At 47.9% G+C, this 16,697-nt stretch overlaps 1 protein-coding gene across 8 annotated transcripts in view; it reads left to right on the top strand.

Annotated features, from left to right (window-relative positions):
- Positions 1–16,697, top strand: part of BMAL1 (basic helix-loop-helix ARNT like 1) — a 103,682-nt gene that overhangs the window by 61,039 nt on the left and 25,946 nt on the right. For 5 of the 8 annotated variants that reach the window (XM_082341535.1, XM_082341532.1, XM_082341534.1 and 2 more), the window contains 6 exons: positions 6,514–6,642; positions 9,651–9,774; positions 10,746–10,969; positions 13,226–13,264; positions 13,560–13,601; positions 14,953–15,110. In XM_082341535.1, the coding sequence (XP_082197661.1) occupies positions 10,830–10,969; positions 13,226–13,264; positions 13,560–13,601; positions 14,953–15,110 (379 nt within the window). In that variant the 5' untranslated portion in view covers positions 6,514–6,642; positions 9,651–9,774; positions 10,746–10,829. Of the gene's footprint in view, positions 1–6,513; positions 6,643–9,650; positions 9,775–10,745; positions 10,970–11,718; positions 11,823–13,225; positions 13,265–13,559; positions 13,602–14,952; positions 15,111–16,697 lie in introns of those variants that run through there. The other 3 variants (XM_082341533.1, XM_082341538.1, XM_082341539.1) reach the window with 3 other exon arrangements.

The raw sequence follows: 16,697 nt of genomic DNA, 5'->3' as shown, positions 1-16,697 counted from the left end.
ATGACAAAATAATAATAGTTAACACATATAGAGGGTTTATTATGTGCCAGATACCACTTTAAGCACTTTCTGCGTCTCCTTTCTCCACCACAGCTCTGAGGTAGGTAATGTTATCATCTGTATCTCCCAGGTCAGGAGACCCTGACACGCAAAGTTAAGGGTCGTGTATATGTTGGAACTGAGATTTGCACCCCAGACACTAATGCCTGGTAGAGTCGGGATTTGAAACCTGACCATCACTTCTCAGCAGAGAGTGTGCTCCTAACCACTGTGTCCTAAAGGGCCCGGTGCATTAAAAGCAATAAGGAATATCAGTTCCCTTTTCAGGTGATTCATGGATATTTAAAGGGGGATCGGACATTCCTGAGACTCCAAGTCATTCTGCTGTCTTTTTTATCAAACCTGTTAAAGGAATAATCTGGACCTGCTTGTCCACTCATTGTTTTCTGCACATAAAATAAAAATTCTCCTTCAGCCCGTGTCCAGAAAGTTATGACCCTGCTTTATGACCTCTGTGCTTTGCCTCCGTATCATGATCCGCCTCAATTTGGGCAGCTGCTCAGCTGTCGGCTGGAATTGGGCCACTTCCCACACAGGTGCCGTCAATGGTCCGTGCATCCCCATCCAGGACCAAGAGTCCTCCCAGAAAGCACAGTGGGGCTGTAGCTTGCTCCTCAGGCTGTTCTCCTTCCTGTACTTCAGTGACAGACTTGGCAAAGGTGTCCCTTTTATCACTCATTCAACAAACATTTACTGAGCTCCTTTGCTGGGCTAGGTGCATACTCTGTATTGTGCCTCTTAAGTAGATCTCAGAATCTTCCTAACAGCCCTCAGTAGCCCTCTAAGACTGGAATGCTGTAGACTCTCCTCCATCAGTGGTGTTGGGGCCCTTTTCCACATAGACCAGCCTTGTTTTTTTTTTTTTTTTAAACTTATTTGATTTATCTTTGGCTGTGTTGGGTCTTCATTGTTGTGCACAGGCTTTCTCTAGTTGCGGCGAACGGGGGCTACCCCTCGCTGCAGTATGCGGGCTTCTCATTGCAGTGGCCTCTCTTGTTGTGGAGCACAGGCTCTAGGCGCGCGGGCTTCAGTAGTTGCAGTGCATGGGTTCTAGAGCGCAAGCTCAGTAGTTGTGGCGCATGGGCTTAGTGCTCTGCCGCATGTGGGATCTTCCCGGACCAGGAGTTGAACCCGTGTTCCCTGCATTGGCAGACAGATTCCCAACCGCTGTGCTACCAGGGAAGTCCGACCAGCCTTGTTTTGATTCACAAACTACTCCAGGGTTCCCAACCCCTGCCTCTTGTGAGACCCTCTCAATAGGCTCTCTAAGCCCCATTGTTCCAAATGCAAGCTCCTTGATTTTTGTTTGATATCAGGATTCCCAAGCATCTAGAGCTTCCAGCAGGACTGGGTACACAAGTGCCACAAACGGGGTTCTCCGCAGGCCCCTGACAGCCGCTGCACATGAGCTCTCCTCTGCTCACAATATCATTCTAACCATCCAGTCCACCAGGCAAACCTGGTTCAAGTCTCCCCTCCTCCTTGGTCCCTTCTCCTTCCATTACCCCACACACACCGGCAAGTAAGCTGATCATTTTCTCCTCTGTTCTGCTCCTGTACCTCACATATGCCCCACAGCTGGGGGAAAAAAGGCATTTCTTCCTCAAGATACTTGACTGCCACCTGCTGGGAATTTGTAGTAATGGCTCCACAAATCTCTGCCACTTAACAGAGGCGCAGGTACGCTGGCATTGGGCAGTGCACTGCTTGCACAACTGCAGGCACGGCCCTGCCTATTGCAGTGATCAGGATTGAGGGGATCTTAAACATACCCCTCTGTGTCCCCAGTGCCCTGGCTTCCACTAGGCCTAAAGAAATGCTTGCTGATTGATCGTGGTGCAAACCCGTTACCTTAGGGTCGAGGCACCTGGTCTCACGGGTGAATGTTCTCTAAATCCGTCTGTTGCAAAGCGAGGCAGCCAAACTCCCCACAAGCTTTCAGAGTAACCAGAGGATCAGGGGGACTTGCAGAGGGGACAGGGACCCTTCAGTCTCTCACCTCTGCTCAAAGGCCACCACCATCTGAACAGACCAGAGCAACTCCACATTCATCCCCTCATTAAACCTTGAGTTGAGAATGTGGGGAATGGAACCGGGGCCAGCTGCCCTGCTCCTCTGCATGGGGGAAGGACAGTACTTTGGAGCAGATGCTGTGTCCAGGGCCAGCGCCTTGAAGGTGGTGGGGATGCAGAGGTGGCCACACAGGGGTCCTTGCGGGCAGCTATGGGTTTTGTGGTGAAGTAGATCGGTGAGCATGTAGCTACTAGACACGGGTAAGCAAGGGTGTTGATTCACTATCGTCCATATTTTCCTAAGCTGTGCCTTTTTATTAAACATCATCAAAAGCCATTACCCCAGTGACGTCCTGGGGCTTCACAAAGTGGTCTCAGTAGAGCTCCATCCAGCTGTTACACCTGCAGGCGGGGGCAGGAGGGGAAACATGCTTTTACCAGGGTCCCATTTTATAAAGGGAGAAGCCCTCTGTCCTTTCACAAAGCTTGTTTCCCCAGAGCCAGAGCCATTCGGCACAGCGTTGCTCAGGTCACATAGAAAGAGTCTCCCGGGGACTTCCCTGGTGGTCCAGTGATTAGGACTTGGTGCTTTCACTGCCGGGGCCCAGATTCAATCCCTGGTCGGGGAACTAAGATCCCACGAGCTGCATGGAGTGGCCAAAAAAAAAAAAAAAAACAAAACAAGTCTCTTGGACAGATACCTCTCCCTGCTAACCCTAATAAAGTAAGAGGGCTGAGCATTTCCCTCTCTGCCCTGGCTTCCAGGAAGCCCAGAGACAACTTCTTACTTCAGTTTCTGTAGTTTTCCTGAACCAGGATTGCTTCTCCTCACATTTCCCTGATTCCTTCCCCAGGATGCTTGTTTTGGGGGCATTTGTATTTTCCTTTGTAGGGGTGGCTTTGGGGGCAGGATGGGCAGTGGTGTGGCAGAAGAAAGAAGAACCACCAGTGAGCCAGACACAGGGGGGTTTCAGTCCCCACTTGCTAATAAGCAAGATGCCTTTGCCTCTTCAATGCTTAGTTCCTTACCTGGAAATTTGGGATAATGACCATAATTAACAGATAGGTTACTGTGAAGATTAAACTCCACCAGTGTGACCGCCACTGTTTCCGCTCCCTCCTCCCAGGCCAGGCTTGGTCTGTGGCTCCAGGATCAGAGTCTATTTCCTTCTTCCTGCCTGTGTCAGTCGGCTTACGGTGAGTGATACAGCGGGGAGAGCTAGGGGACCAAGGGGTTTCCGGGGATGCAGGACTTCCAGTGCTAAATCAGGAAGGTCAGAGGCAAACAGAAGAGCCAGTCACCCTGGTATTAAACAACCTCAACATCTCAGGGGCTTACAGTGGCCAAGGTTTGCTTCTTGTTCATGCTGCATCCATACAGGGTCTTGGCTAAAGGAGGAGCCTCTATCCAGGAATCGCTGGTCTCAGCGCGAACAAGGGGGCACACGGTAAAGGTCAGTTTGAAGGTTGCCACTGTCCCTTCCGCTCACATTCATCCATCAGGGCGAGTCACTTGGCCAGGCCTGACATGAGGCAGCCTGTCGACTTCCCACACAGAGGAGCAGCTAATGGTGGGAACCTTGGTACAATCCACACGCTCCCCTTTCTCTACTTGTCATTCTGGGGTGCTGGGGCAGGGAGGAGGGAAAGCCCAGAGATGCCTGGTCCACAGCTGGAGGGCACCCTGTGGCCATCTTCCTGTGGATGGTGTGTGTGGGTTTCTTTAGTGGCGCTTCAGCCTTGCCCCACTCTGCTCCGAGTACCAGCTGTCTCCTTGTGGCACCTAATAGTGGCTGACACGCTCACCTCTTCCAGCACCCTTGCTCCTTTGTGTGGAGCCCCAGAGAATCTTCTCCCTATGCTCCGGGGAGCACAAGGGCACTGAGGTGGGACAGAGGGTGCCCCCAAGCTCTTGCCAGGTACACGTCCCAGGTCCCTTCATGCCTGGCTTTCTCTGGCCACCCAGAGAGCCTCCCTCCCACCTTCGGAAATCTCTAGGTCAGAAGTGAGCACACGTGTGACCCCTGACTCCAGGACTGTGGCCAGGCTCTCCCAAGAGCGTCCTCGCTGTGTGTCACTTGGCTGGCAGCACCAGGGCCAGCCCTGAGCCCCCAGTCAGCAAGGGCCCCTCTCCCAGGTAACTTTGGCCTCTTGGAGCCCCCTCTCTTGGCTCAAATCTCTTCTGGAAGTAGTTAGCACAGAAGACGTTTTTTGTCCCTTTTCTTTCATTGTTCCATTTATTGTCTTACATCTAAGAACACCTTCCTGGAGAGAAAACAGTTTTCCAAAAAATAATTGTCACAGCTGATTCAGCTTCCTTACCTTGTCCAAGCATATAAGAAACATGGTTTTTGTTTTGCAAATTACAGTGCCAAAAATCTATGTTAGCATTTATTATTTCTATAAAGTAAACATGAGTGCTGGAAAAAATGATCAAAATAAATTTTGTATGGAGTTTGGTGCTGAGAACCTTTATCTAAATTTCAGGGAACTGAGGGAAAGAAAATGCAAGGCATGGCGCTGGGAGATGCGGAGCCTTGAGATCCGGGCGCAGCTGGTGGGGCGGGCCGGGGCCGGGCGGGGTCTAGGCAGAGAGGCCGCAGCGGGCGAGGGGAAGGGGCGGAGCAGCAGGGGAGAGCTGGAAGCTTCTCTGAGGGTTACACCTGAGGGCACTTGAAAGGCACGCAGGAGTTCACCCTGTGACCGAGTGGGTAAAGGGAGCCACGCCTGTAAAACAAAGTGGGCACAGCTGAGGCCTCGTGCTCTCGGCTGCGTGCTCTTGGGAACTTAAGTATTTAAGCAGCCTGGCGCCTTGGGTAGCAGATGAGCTGTCGGGCTGGAGAGCGAGCAGGTCTGTTGCGGAGGCCTGGTGTATCCTGCTGGGGGGGTTTGGAGTTTTATCTGGAAAGCTTGGGGAGAGCAGTGAAGCCCCTGAAGTGTTTTAAGCAAGGGGGTGGCCTACCTCTGACCACAGTGAGGAGGGGGCGAGACTGGAGAGGGGAGCAGCCTGGATGGAGGCGATGAATAGAGGTTGGATGAAGTGGCTGGACCCACCCATCCAAGGGCCAAGTGTGGGCTCTGGGGTGTTAGAAGGAGAAGGGAGGTCGCCCGGGGTGGATCCTGGGTTGCGAATTTGGGGGCTGGCAGGATAGTGTGGGACCTGGATGGGGAATCAGATTTAGATGGGGTCGTGTGTGGTGAGCCTCCCCCAAGCAGCCCTGCCCTGGGGACTTTGCATCCCTGCCGCTTATCCCTCGAGGCTTAGGGACTGGGAGTCCAGAATTCCTGGTCACATCGTTTGCACTTGCCCAGACAGGGTTACCTGTGTCAGACAGTGAGGGCTTCTGAACCAGACTGCAAGGAAGAATAAATCGGGAGGACACAGTCCGTTCTATCCCTGGATATTCATCTGAAGACCTTTATAATGATCAAGACAAAAGCAGGTCATTGAAGATACAAGAATCAGCCAGCGGAATGTGAAGCGCCAGAATTTGTGCTTCAGGAAGGTCAGGAAGGCCCCGTTTAAAATCTGTCTTTCCATCTCAAGATGGAGCAGGTAGGGAGTAGTGGGGCAGGTGCAGCCCATTTCTTCCTTCAGAGCCTGTTCCATCCGCAGGGGTCGCAGGGCCAGAGAGGAGACCCCCATATCCTGCCAGCAGGAGGTGGGCAGGGCAGCAAACTCTCCCTCCGTTTTAATTTAACATGAGCAGCTTTTCAGAACTGATTTCTCTACCACATGTACTTGAGTTCAGGGACATTTTCTTTCAGTGTCTTAGCTCACTCCCAGCGGTTTCAGGTATTGGCCCTCCTGGCATTTTGTCTTAGCTTAATGTTTCCTGAAGACTTGTCTTCTGTGGTTCCTCGTCGTGTGCATTTAGGTAGCTCACCTGGCTGGAGAGAGAGTTGAGTGGTGTCGTTATTGGCAGGTGTAGCTCCCGGAGCCCCACTGCTCTCCTGCTATGTGACCTCAGCTGGTTTCTTCACCTCTCTCTGCCTCGATCTTCTTCTCAGTAAAATGTGGAAACAACAGTATTTACCTCTGAGTTATTTTCAGGTCTGAGTGAGTTAATCTACATGGTGCAGTAAGAACAGCGCCTGACGCCAAGTACACGCTCAGTCACTGTTCACTGTTATTATTGCTTGACCCAGTAGGAGAAATGAAAAATATAATTATCTTCTTCCTCTTAAGGCCGTGTCCAAGAATTTACGTTTAGTAATTTAAAAGGCATTGTTTTTCACAGAAATTATCTCCTGGCAGACTTCCTCATGTGTTTGCAGTTGAGTTTAACAGGCAGTTGAAGGACGGGACGGTCAGCTCAGCATTGCTCCCTGTAATCAGGAGTCATGAGCGAGTTCCCCATCTTCCTCAGCTGCTATGAGACTTTTCATTTACTCCAAAGTGACCTGTCTGGGATTTCTTCTCCTGTGGGCCCCACTGTAGGTTTCTGGAAGAAGTTGACTGCCTGAAAGGAAGCGACAAAACATGAAAATTGCTTTGAGGTGACCAACAAGTCCAGTGGCCCCTTGCTTCTCCCAAGGTGGATCTGGGGTTTAAGAACCGTAACTTCAGGTAACAATCCTATCCTACCCACCCCTGCCTAGAGTGACTATCATTGGCAGCTCCGATGGTAGTCCTTCCCTCAGGAAGTGTGGTTTCTTCCAGGAGCCCTAGAACTTGAAATTTTCCACCTCATGCAAATGTATGGCTGTTCAAAAAGAGGAGCCGGGGGCTAGAGGGGGCACCACAGGTCTGACATGTGACCCAAAGGGTCACCGAGACCCTGAGGTCTGTGCTCACTGCTGGCCCACTTCTCTTAATGTCAGTAATAATGATAATAATGACAACAAAAGCTACAGCTGCAGCAGGGCCTTTAATGTGATTAAATGATTATAAAATACTCCTCGAAGAATACATCAGACTAGCCAGGAAATTTCTAAAAATGAAGAGTAAGAAGCAGGAAAGGAATTGTTCTACCAGATATTAAAATGTATTATAAAGCCACAATCATAAATAGTGTGGTACCAGAATGGAAGTAAGCAGATCAAAGGAACAGAAGAGAAAGTCCAGAAATAGAAAACGAATCAATAAAGATGGCATTTCAAGTGATGGGTAACAGGACACCTGGTCTAGTAAGTGGTGCTGGGACAACTGTCTATTTGGAGAGAAATAAGAAATTCCCAACCTTAGGTCGTGTACCAAAAATAATTTCCAAGTGGATTAAAGAACTAAATTTTTTTTAAAAATATATAAAAACATTAGCAAAGAAGAGAATGTTTTATTTTGGGGTGACAAGGTTTTTAAAACATGTCACTTTTAGTATCACATACAAATACCATAAGCAAAGTTAAAAGGCAAAAGGGGGGGAAAGTATTTACAACATCTGTGACGAGCAAAGATTAATATTCCTAATATACAAATTTATTCATTCAACATGCATTTATTGAGTGCTCACTGTGTGCTAGAAAGTGTTCTAGGCACTAAGGGTGCAAGCAGTAAACCAAAGTCCCTGCTCTTCTGATGCTTATAGTCTAATGGAGAGGACAGCCAGTAAATTAAGTAGATTATTGCAGGCCAAATGCTGATAAGGGCGATGGGAAAAAATTAAGCAAGCCTGGGGTGGTTAGGAAGAGTTGGTGGGGAGGTCATATTATGTGGCTCTTCAGGGAAGCTTCACTGATTAAGTGAAGCTTCATCTGAGCAGAAATATGAAAGAAAAAGGGGAGAAGTGGTTGAATTTTGGATGTTTTTTTAAACTTGAGCTGATAAGATTTGCTGATGGATTGGATGCAGGTTGTGAAGGAAAGAAAGGAGTCAAGGGTGACTTCTAGGTTTGGGGCCTGAGCAGCAAGCAGGATTGAAGTACTACTTACTGACCTGGGCATGACCAAGAGGCTTGGCTTGGGGAGAACCAGGGATTGGTTATGGATGTTTCATGTTTCTGTTGTATATTCAAAGGGAGATGTCAGGGTGATGGTTGGTTATACAGGTTTGGAATTTGGGGAGAGGTCTGGGCTGGAGATGTAAATATGGGAGTTGTCATAGCATAGATAGTATTTGAAGCAGTGAAACTAGACGGATCTCCTAGGGAGTGAGTATAGACAGAGAGGAGGGCCGAGGACAGCTAGAGGTGAGGAGATGAGAGGAACCAGATGAAGAGACCAAAGAGGAGTGGCCACTGAAGTAGGAGAACCATGAAGCTGAGAGACAAGGAGGAGGGAGAGATCAACTCTATTAGATGTGCTGATGGGCCGAGTAGGGAGGGAATGGAGAACTTGCTGTTGGATTTAGCAATGAGGAGGTCACTAGTGAACCCAACAGGGGCTGTTGTAGTGGGATGATGGGGACAAAAGCCTGATTTGAGTTGAGTTATAGCAAGGAAGAGGAAAGCAATTGGAAACAAAGAATTGTAGGGAGGGAATGGAGAACTTGCTGTTGGATTTAGCAATGAGGAGGTCACTAGTGAACCCAACAGGGGCTGTTGTAGTGGGATGATGGGGACAAAAGCCTGATTTGAGTTGAGTTATAGCAAGGAAGAGGAAAGCAATTGGAAACAAAGAATTGTAGGGAGGGAATGGAGAACTTGCTGTTGGATTTAGCAATGAGGAGGTCACTAGTGAACCCAACAGGGGCTGTTGTAGTGGGATAATGGGGACAAAAGCCTGATTTGAGTTGAGTTATAGTGAGGAAGAGGAAAGCAATTGGAAACAAAGAATTGGGGCAGTAACTGGAAGGGAATGGAGTTCAAAAAAGTTGTGTTTTTCTCGCCCCCAAGATGAGAGTTGTTGCAGTGTGTTCTTATCCTAATGGGAGTGATGCTTTAGAGTGGGGGAAGTGGATGATGCAGGATTGGGGCGGATGGTCTGGACTAGTAAGAGAGGATGGGGTCAGCATGCTTTGGGGCTGGGGTCCTAGCCTGCAGCATCTAGGTAGCTGGTAGAAGTGGTCACTGGCCTCTTTTCTCAGTGAAGTAGAAGCAGACTTATCAGCTAAGCATGAGGACTGGGGAGATGTTGGAGGTTTGAGGAGGAAAGAGCAAGTATGGTAGCAGAGTTGGAGAATAGATGGAGCAGAAGAGTCAAGGATCGTTGCTTGCTTTTCTCCCACCAGTTCAGGTGCCCAGGTGAGCATGAGTTAGGAGGCCCATCGATCCTAGAGGCAATATGGTAGGAAAACAGGACATGAGTGGGCACAAAGGAAAACCAAGAAATGCCCATATAAACATAGGAACACCATCCATAATAATTTTAAATTACAAGTAAAAACAGTGAGGTTTCGTTTTTTTCCTTCAGATTGACAAGATCTCTTATTGGGGATGTAAATTATTGGTGCTTTTCTGGAGCACAGTGTTTCAGCATTTAACAAAACATACAATGTGTGTCCCCTTTAGACCTGTCAGTCCGACTCTTAGAGATAATAGCTCAAATGTGCAGAGCTACGCACACAAAGATGTTCACTCCAGCAACGGTCGTGAGAGTGAAAACGCAGCACACGCCTAACCAGGAGGGCTCAGGTCTCTAATCTGGGGGCACACTAGTGACAGTGAAAACAAGGGCTCACCCTTGCCTCTCACTTTGCAGATGAGGAAACTCGGGCCCAGAGAGCGGGAGTGACAGCCCCAGTCACGGCGCTTGGAGCTGGACCCCGACAGCGGGCAGTGCACGGCCACCTTCAGCTGGGTTTGCACTTGGAGTCCCTTGCAAGGTACTTGCCAGTTTCTCCTTTGGGCTGACTTACTTTACGCTTTTAAGATACGAATTCTGAAAATGTTTTGCAAGTGTTTGCAGTGTCTTCACTTCATTATGCAAGGTTTTCCTTCCAGTGGAATCCTGAGTACAAAAGGACAGTTTGGGAGGACAGGACAGACTGCCTGGGCCAGTGATGGAGAGGGGCCATTTTTTCCTGACTCCCAAGTGGGACTTATAGGCTGAGAAAGGATATTTTCTGCTTTCCTACAACTTTGATAAAAATTTGTAATAAAAATACAAAGATAGGGCTTCCCTGGTGGTGCAGTGGTTAAGAATCCGCCTGCCAATTCAGGAGACACGGGTTCGAGCCCTGGTCTGGGAAGATCCCACATGCCGCGGAGCAACTAAGCCCATGCACCACAATTACTGAGCCCATGCGCCACAACTACTGAAGCCCGCGCGCCTAGAGCCTGTGCTCCGCAACAAGAGAAGCCACTGCGTTCAGAAGCCTGCACACCACAATGAAGAGTAGCCCCCGCTCGCCGCAACTAGAAAAAGCCTGTGCACAGCAACGAAGACCCAACACAGCCAAAAATAAATAAAATAATAAATAAATTTTTAAAAATACAAAGATAACAAGTAGATCATATTTATTTCATTGATTAGATTTGATTAGAAGAAGATTAATTTAGGACTGTCAGAACATCTGGGACACTTGGTCCCCTTGGTGGGAGGAGCACAGGGCTGTAACTTCTAGAGCCTTGGGTTCTGGTTTAGTTCTTCCATGCCCTGGCACGGGGATCTAGGAGAAGCCACCCGGTTTCTCTGAGCTTTGTGTCTACAAGAAGAACGAGTGGGTGAGCCTAAATTACCTATAGTAACGCCTAGAGTAAATACGATGCTCCTTCCGGTTCTACCTGGTCCCTGTTCCAGTTGGCTGGGTGACAGAGATGTTGGTGCTGTAATCAAGTCCCTTTCCTTCCACAGAGCTACCCTGGTCGTCCTCCACCTTAGAAGAGCACATAGAAATAAACGTGCCTCTGTGCCTCCTTGTACCTATTCCAGACTCCAATGGCCGAACAGAGAATGGACATTTCTTCAACTATCAGCGACTTCATGTCCCCAGGCGCCACCGACCTCCTCTCCAGCCCCCTGGGCACCGGTGGCATGGATTGCAACCGGAAACGCAAGGGCAGCTCCACGGACTACCAGTAAGGCCTTTGGGCTCGTCTTCCTCTGGCTAAACTTGGTGTCGGCTCACAGGCATGAACATCTAGGGCCTCTACTGTCCCTCCTGGAAGAAGGGATCCTCTCTGTGAAAAGGGGTGGGAATGAAAGATCCAACTCCAGGTGGCCACACAGTAGTTGATTTTGCCCTTTATCTTCCCCCTGGATTGCAAGCAGGAGGGAGCTTCCAGTACTGCTGAGGTGTTTACTCCCTGCTCCTGTCTCCAGATTGTTCCACATCGAGGGAACAAGAATAGCCTTATAAGCCAGGTTCCACATTTTACCCCTTTCTTCATTTTCCTTTGCTCTTTTGAGCAAGATGGCTCAGTCCCTGGATGTAACCCCAGTGGTTTCAAAAAGAGCTTTGCCTGAAGGCCTCTCTCTAGGAGGACATCAATGGCTTACTTAATGTTTGTGGAGTGAATAAGTAGAGGTCATCTCTGGAAACAGTATAGGAACAGTGATATCGTCCTTAAACGTTACTTAAATTAGTGTGTTCCTCTTATATTAAATAGTACTTTTCTTTTTAGACTTGATGGCTTTTCTTTTGAGTAAGTAAATTTTCACACTTATAGTCAACCCTTCTGTAGCTGTACGAACATCTAGGGAATAAGTCAGCATAGAACATCCAAAGGCACGTTTTGTTTTGTAGAGGCAACTGTGTGGAGTCTTGCCCAAATGTCCATTTGAGAGGTTTTCTTCTGTTTAATGAGGGAAAATCTCCAAGGAGGTATCCCCCCTACAGCAGATGTCCTTTCTGCTGAAGTTCACAGGTCGAATTTGGGGAGCACAGTGGCTGGAGGTCAGATGCCCACTAGGAGATGCTATGAGTAATATGTAAGTGATCCCAGATGATTAAGAGAGTGGACGCCCAGGGGATGGAGAGTGGGTGTGAGGACTGAGAGGGTGTTCTTCCATGGCAGTAACTCCCCAGCAGGGAAACTAGATGTTTTCTGTGGAGCCTTTGTCTTGGGCCAGTGCCGATGGAGGCCTTGACATGTTCTAAGACCTCTGCTATCTAGATCTGTGGTTTCCAACCTTGTCTCCATCCAGAACTTTCAGGTTTCCCGCATGGACTCCAGTTTGCAGGTCTTCTGTAATTCATGGAGACCCTATTAATTAAGCAACCATAATCCTTTTCTTATCATTTTAATGTACTAAACTCATACCTGAAGGGCAGAGCTTCTTTTCACCTGAGATGATCATCTGCCTCAGTGAGCAGATACAAGTCTAGACAAAAGGGAAGAGAGAGTTGTCATTTTCCCCTGTGTCCTGTAGGTTTTCTTCTGAACTTCAGGACTAGCTAGAGAAAGTCTCTGCCCGTGAGGAAATCGAGGGCTCTTGGTTGGGAACCACCGTTCTAGAATGCCCGTGACGTGCCTCAGTGCTCCTGAGAAAGTTGTTTTTGCCCTTGAGATGACATTGTTTGGAGGGCCATAATCCATCCTTTCTTACGGGAGAAAGGAGGAGGCCCAGATGGTGGTCAGTGCCCTCCTGAGTGATTTAGGGGTTGGAGAAGGGTGTGAGCTGACCCAGGGGATTTAGAACTCCTTCCTCTGAGGATTTCAATCTGTTTTCTACTGAACCACAAGGTGATGTGAAAACTGGATTCTGGAGTCCATGCAAGGAAGGCAGATCCCTGCTGTGGCCCCAGGAATCTCTATGGCCCCCAACCCCATGCCTCCCTCTGTCCCAGTTCCTCAGGGCTCGGGGTTTCCCACTGAGCTGAGAACCAGAGCATTGGGTAGCAGTGCCTTTGAAGAGCTGGCTTGGGGCTCTGCTCAGTACTTCTTCGTGGGTACTTTGATTTCCTCTCCTCACCTCACCCACCATTACCAAATATATAGTATATTTGATGCTTGATGTGTTTTGCAAATGAATGAACCCCATTTATCCAGAATGATGGGGGGGAATGAGGTGTTACAGTTACTCAGATACTCTGGTTACCTAAGAGTTTCCATAAATGCCATATGTCTTCCCAATTTTCTCAAACAATCAATATGGTAAAAATATGTTAACACGCAAACTCTATTGAGATGGTATATATAACTTTTGTTTGGTCTGGGTTTTATAGTAGGTTCAAGTTGGTTTTGTTTGTTTTACTTTTATACATCAAGAGTCAATACTATGACTATTTGAACTTTCTAATTGCTTGGTTTCTGGATAAATGAGGCCTTCTGTATTATGATAAGAAGCTATTTTGTAGGTCTTAACGGTCACATTCTCTTTTGTTTTCTCAGAGAAAGCATGGACACAGACAAAGATGACCCTCATGGAAGGTACCATGAATCTAGTCATTTGGACTTCAGCATCCTTAGAGCCATTTTCTTTGCATAATTAAACATTCTGTTACTTGGTGCAGGTTCCATCCATGTCCTTGATTAGGGATAAGCAAGGAGGCCTTGAGCCTATGGGCTTGAACTTGTCTCCCTCTCCCCACCCACGGTGTGGCCAACAACCAAAGCTCTTGTGTGTCGTGTAGAGATGACAGGGATAAGGCAGGGAAGAAAACAGATGTGTAACTCTGCTGTCAATCTCCAGGGCATTGTGTTTCTTCTTTTTTTTTTTTTCCAGGTTAGAATACACAGAGCACCAAGGAAGGATCAAAAATGCAAGGTGAGCTTGGACCCTCATTCTGTCTATAAACTGTCCTGGTTTGGTTGCTTGGTGTGTAGCCAAGGAGGCTCTGCATATCTGGTCCTTGTCTGTCAGACGGTCTTCGACACTGTCACATCCTTAGGGAAGGAGGAAGGGGATGGGGGGCCCGGGCTTGATGTGGCCTTCTGCCCCTCCCTCCATCCCTCCAGGCTGAGCTGCCTTCACTCTTTGCTGTCTAAGCACAATTAACCTGAAGGGGACTTCGGAGGGAGCAGAAGATAAATCAAGGCTAAAGGTTTTCTCTGTCTTCAGCAGGTTACTCCTTCCTGACTTAGGGCCCTTCAGGGAGACCTGGCTCAGTGACTCAGTTCCCCGGGCTGTCCCAAGCCTCTGAAAGCGCCCTTATTGCTCTGCAAAGTGCAGTTGAAGGCCAGACCTGGGGATGCCCTGCTCCCTCAAGGAGATTCTCTAACTCCGTCCTTCCTGCTTCCACCCATGCCTGCGACTCCTTTCCATGCGGATCCTGAGCTCTCCTGCCAGTAGCCCCAGGGCCATTTGAGTCTGTATTGTGACACAGAACCAGGGGCTGCAGAATTTGACCCGACACTTCTGGCTTTTCCCTCATGGACCAGCTTTGGCGAGAGATCCCACGGTTCTGTTGCTATGGCAGTGGCAGCAAACTACGTTTCCACTGTTGACACACCTCTTTAAGGGGACAGTCACAAATGACAGGTGCAAACCAGTCAGGGAGGGAGTGTGTGCCCATGGAAGTGTCACACTGACTCAGCGGGCAGCAACTCCAGGGAGGAAGGCATGTGACATTCCTCAGTGGAAACTCTTGGGGACAGATGCAGCAAGTGCTGCGTCTAGGTGGGGTCACGGCCGATCCAAGGACGGCAGCGTTAGTTACCTGGTGTCTCAATCAGTCGGCCTCCGACAGGCCACACAGCAGCCTCCCCACAAACCTCAGAGACAGCTTAGCGCGGCGCCCCCACAGATGTCTGTTCTGGATGTTTTGCCCTTTGAATCCTCCACCTCCCTTCTTTCCTTCACCCCCGTCTTAAAATCCAACTTTATCGGGGCTGAGAGGAAGAGAAATGAGAAATTAACAGCTCAGTTTACTCTGAAAAGACAGTTTTTGTAATATTTCTCAATTCTAAGGATGAGGTGAGCATAAAAAAACCTAATACTGACCTGGCAGTGAGCCCACTTTTTTTGGTGACTTAGTAGGAAAACCTAGTTTGAAACATTCTGCAGATTCTAAATTTGCCTTGACAGATGAATATTGAAAACAGCTATAATTTATTTTCTTCGTTTCCTTGATGCTCTGTTACATTTTACAGAAATCATTTTTCATATTGTTGTTCAGGGAAGCTCACAGCCAGATTGAAAAGAGGCGTCGGGATAAAATGAACAGTTTTATTGATGAACTGGCTTCTTTGGTACCAACGTGCAACGCGATGTCCAGGAAATTAGATAAACTTACTGTGCTGAGGATGGCTGTTCAGCACATGAAAACATTACGAGGTGAGATCCCGGCTTTATTGTCCTTTATGCCCTTGCTCACAAATGTTACCACCCTTACCTAGAATGTTCCCGAGTCCCCTTAGGGACAGGTGGTTATCACTTGCAAATGTGTAGCCTTGAGTAATATGCCTGTCATTTTCAGCGGTAGACCTGATGCCAAATGAAACGATTATTGAGCTTCTGTGTGTATCAAGACGCAGTTTTGCAGCCCTACATCTCCAGAGGGTGGAGGCTATGTCCTGTGCATGTGTATGTGCACATACATATCCGAGAGGACACTGCTGAAGTCCCAGCTTGTGCATACGTGGTGCCTGGACCCCACCCATACCATGATATACATCAGAAATGTAGGTGCCCTTAGTGACACAGGAAAGTCAGTTTCAGTTTTGAAGAGGAAAATTCATCATGGTTCCTTTTGAAGAGTGAGTCACTGGTTGGTGGGACTTGCTGCGTTTTATTGTCAGGAATGAACACTGATGGTATTTTCATCTTCCTGGAATTTTCCCAAACCAGATCAACTCTTTCTGAGGGAAGCAGTGTTTTCCTTCTTTTCTGAGTGCGGGGAGGGTGAGAAAACAGAGGCAGAAACGTGGAAGTGACTTATCCACACCGCAGGAGAAATCTGAACTGTATCAGGCATTTTAGTGACTGCGGTTCCTGGAATTTTCCACAGCTAGTCTTGGACTATTTGAGGAAATTGGAAAGTGGGCAAGTGGGCGCTCACTCAGATCTCTGACCTGTGTGGTAAAAGAATTACGTCTTTTATATTTCTACAAAGCCACCGGAAAGAAGGAGTAGCTGGTTTTGTCTGACTTTTAATCATTATTCAAAAATATAAATGTTGTATCCTTTGCCCGGAGAATGGCATTTTAAAATTCATATTAGTGAAGATAGAGATTAAATCATTATAACTAATTTCTGTTACGTTGGAAGGAAAAGAGTGGCAGAGCTCAAGTTACCCTAAAAAGCAGGGACGCAGGTCAGTAATATGTGCCTTGTTGGTTGATATGAAAGTCAGGACACGTTCTGTTTCCCTCCTTCCCGGTGGTACTTGGAATTGTTATGGACCGTTTCATTTTACTTCTTCACTCTTTTGCTAACCATTCTGCAGATTCCAAGTCATTTCCTGCTGGCATTTTTCTCTAAGTTATTCTCCTGAAAGATGCCAGATTGACAGCCTTTTAAACATAAGTCTTGTGCCTTTCAGTCCTGGGAGCTCGAGTTGCACTTACTGAAGAAATGCATTTCTCCAGGTTGCCAAGCTCATTTAATTCAACCCTGATGAAGAGGAGCTCTCAGTAAATGCCTTCTACAGGGTGTTTACTCCGGGCCTGGCAGTCTGGATGATTTCCCAAGAACATTTAGAGTGGAGATTTGAGCAACTGCTAGACAACCCATTTAATATAGATCTTGGGAGGAGAGAACCTCCCAGGAGTCTCTACCAGTTTGCTTCTAGAGCTGCCTTCTCTCTTAGAAGCAGTTTTTTAACTTGTGTCAGCTCCTGATTTTCACTATAGTGACAAAAGCAAGCTTGCTAAGTCTCCTGTGGGCAACAGTGTTTGCTTTTCGGTGGAATTCTCTTTGGCA

Source organism: Balaenoptera borealis (genome assembly GCF_965194805.1).
Source record: "Balaenoptera borealis genome assembly, chromosome: 11".
Taxonomy (NCBI): Eukaryota; Metazoa; Chordata; class Mammalia; order Artiodactyla; family Balaenopteridae; genus Balaenoptera; species Balaenoptera borealis.
The sequence above is the reverse complement of the archived record's forward strand: the minus strand, read 5'-3'. Positions and strand labels throughout refer to the sequence as shown.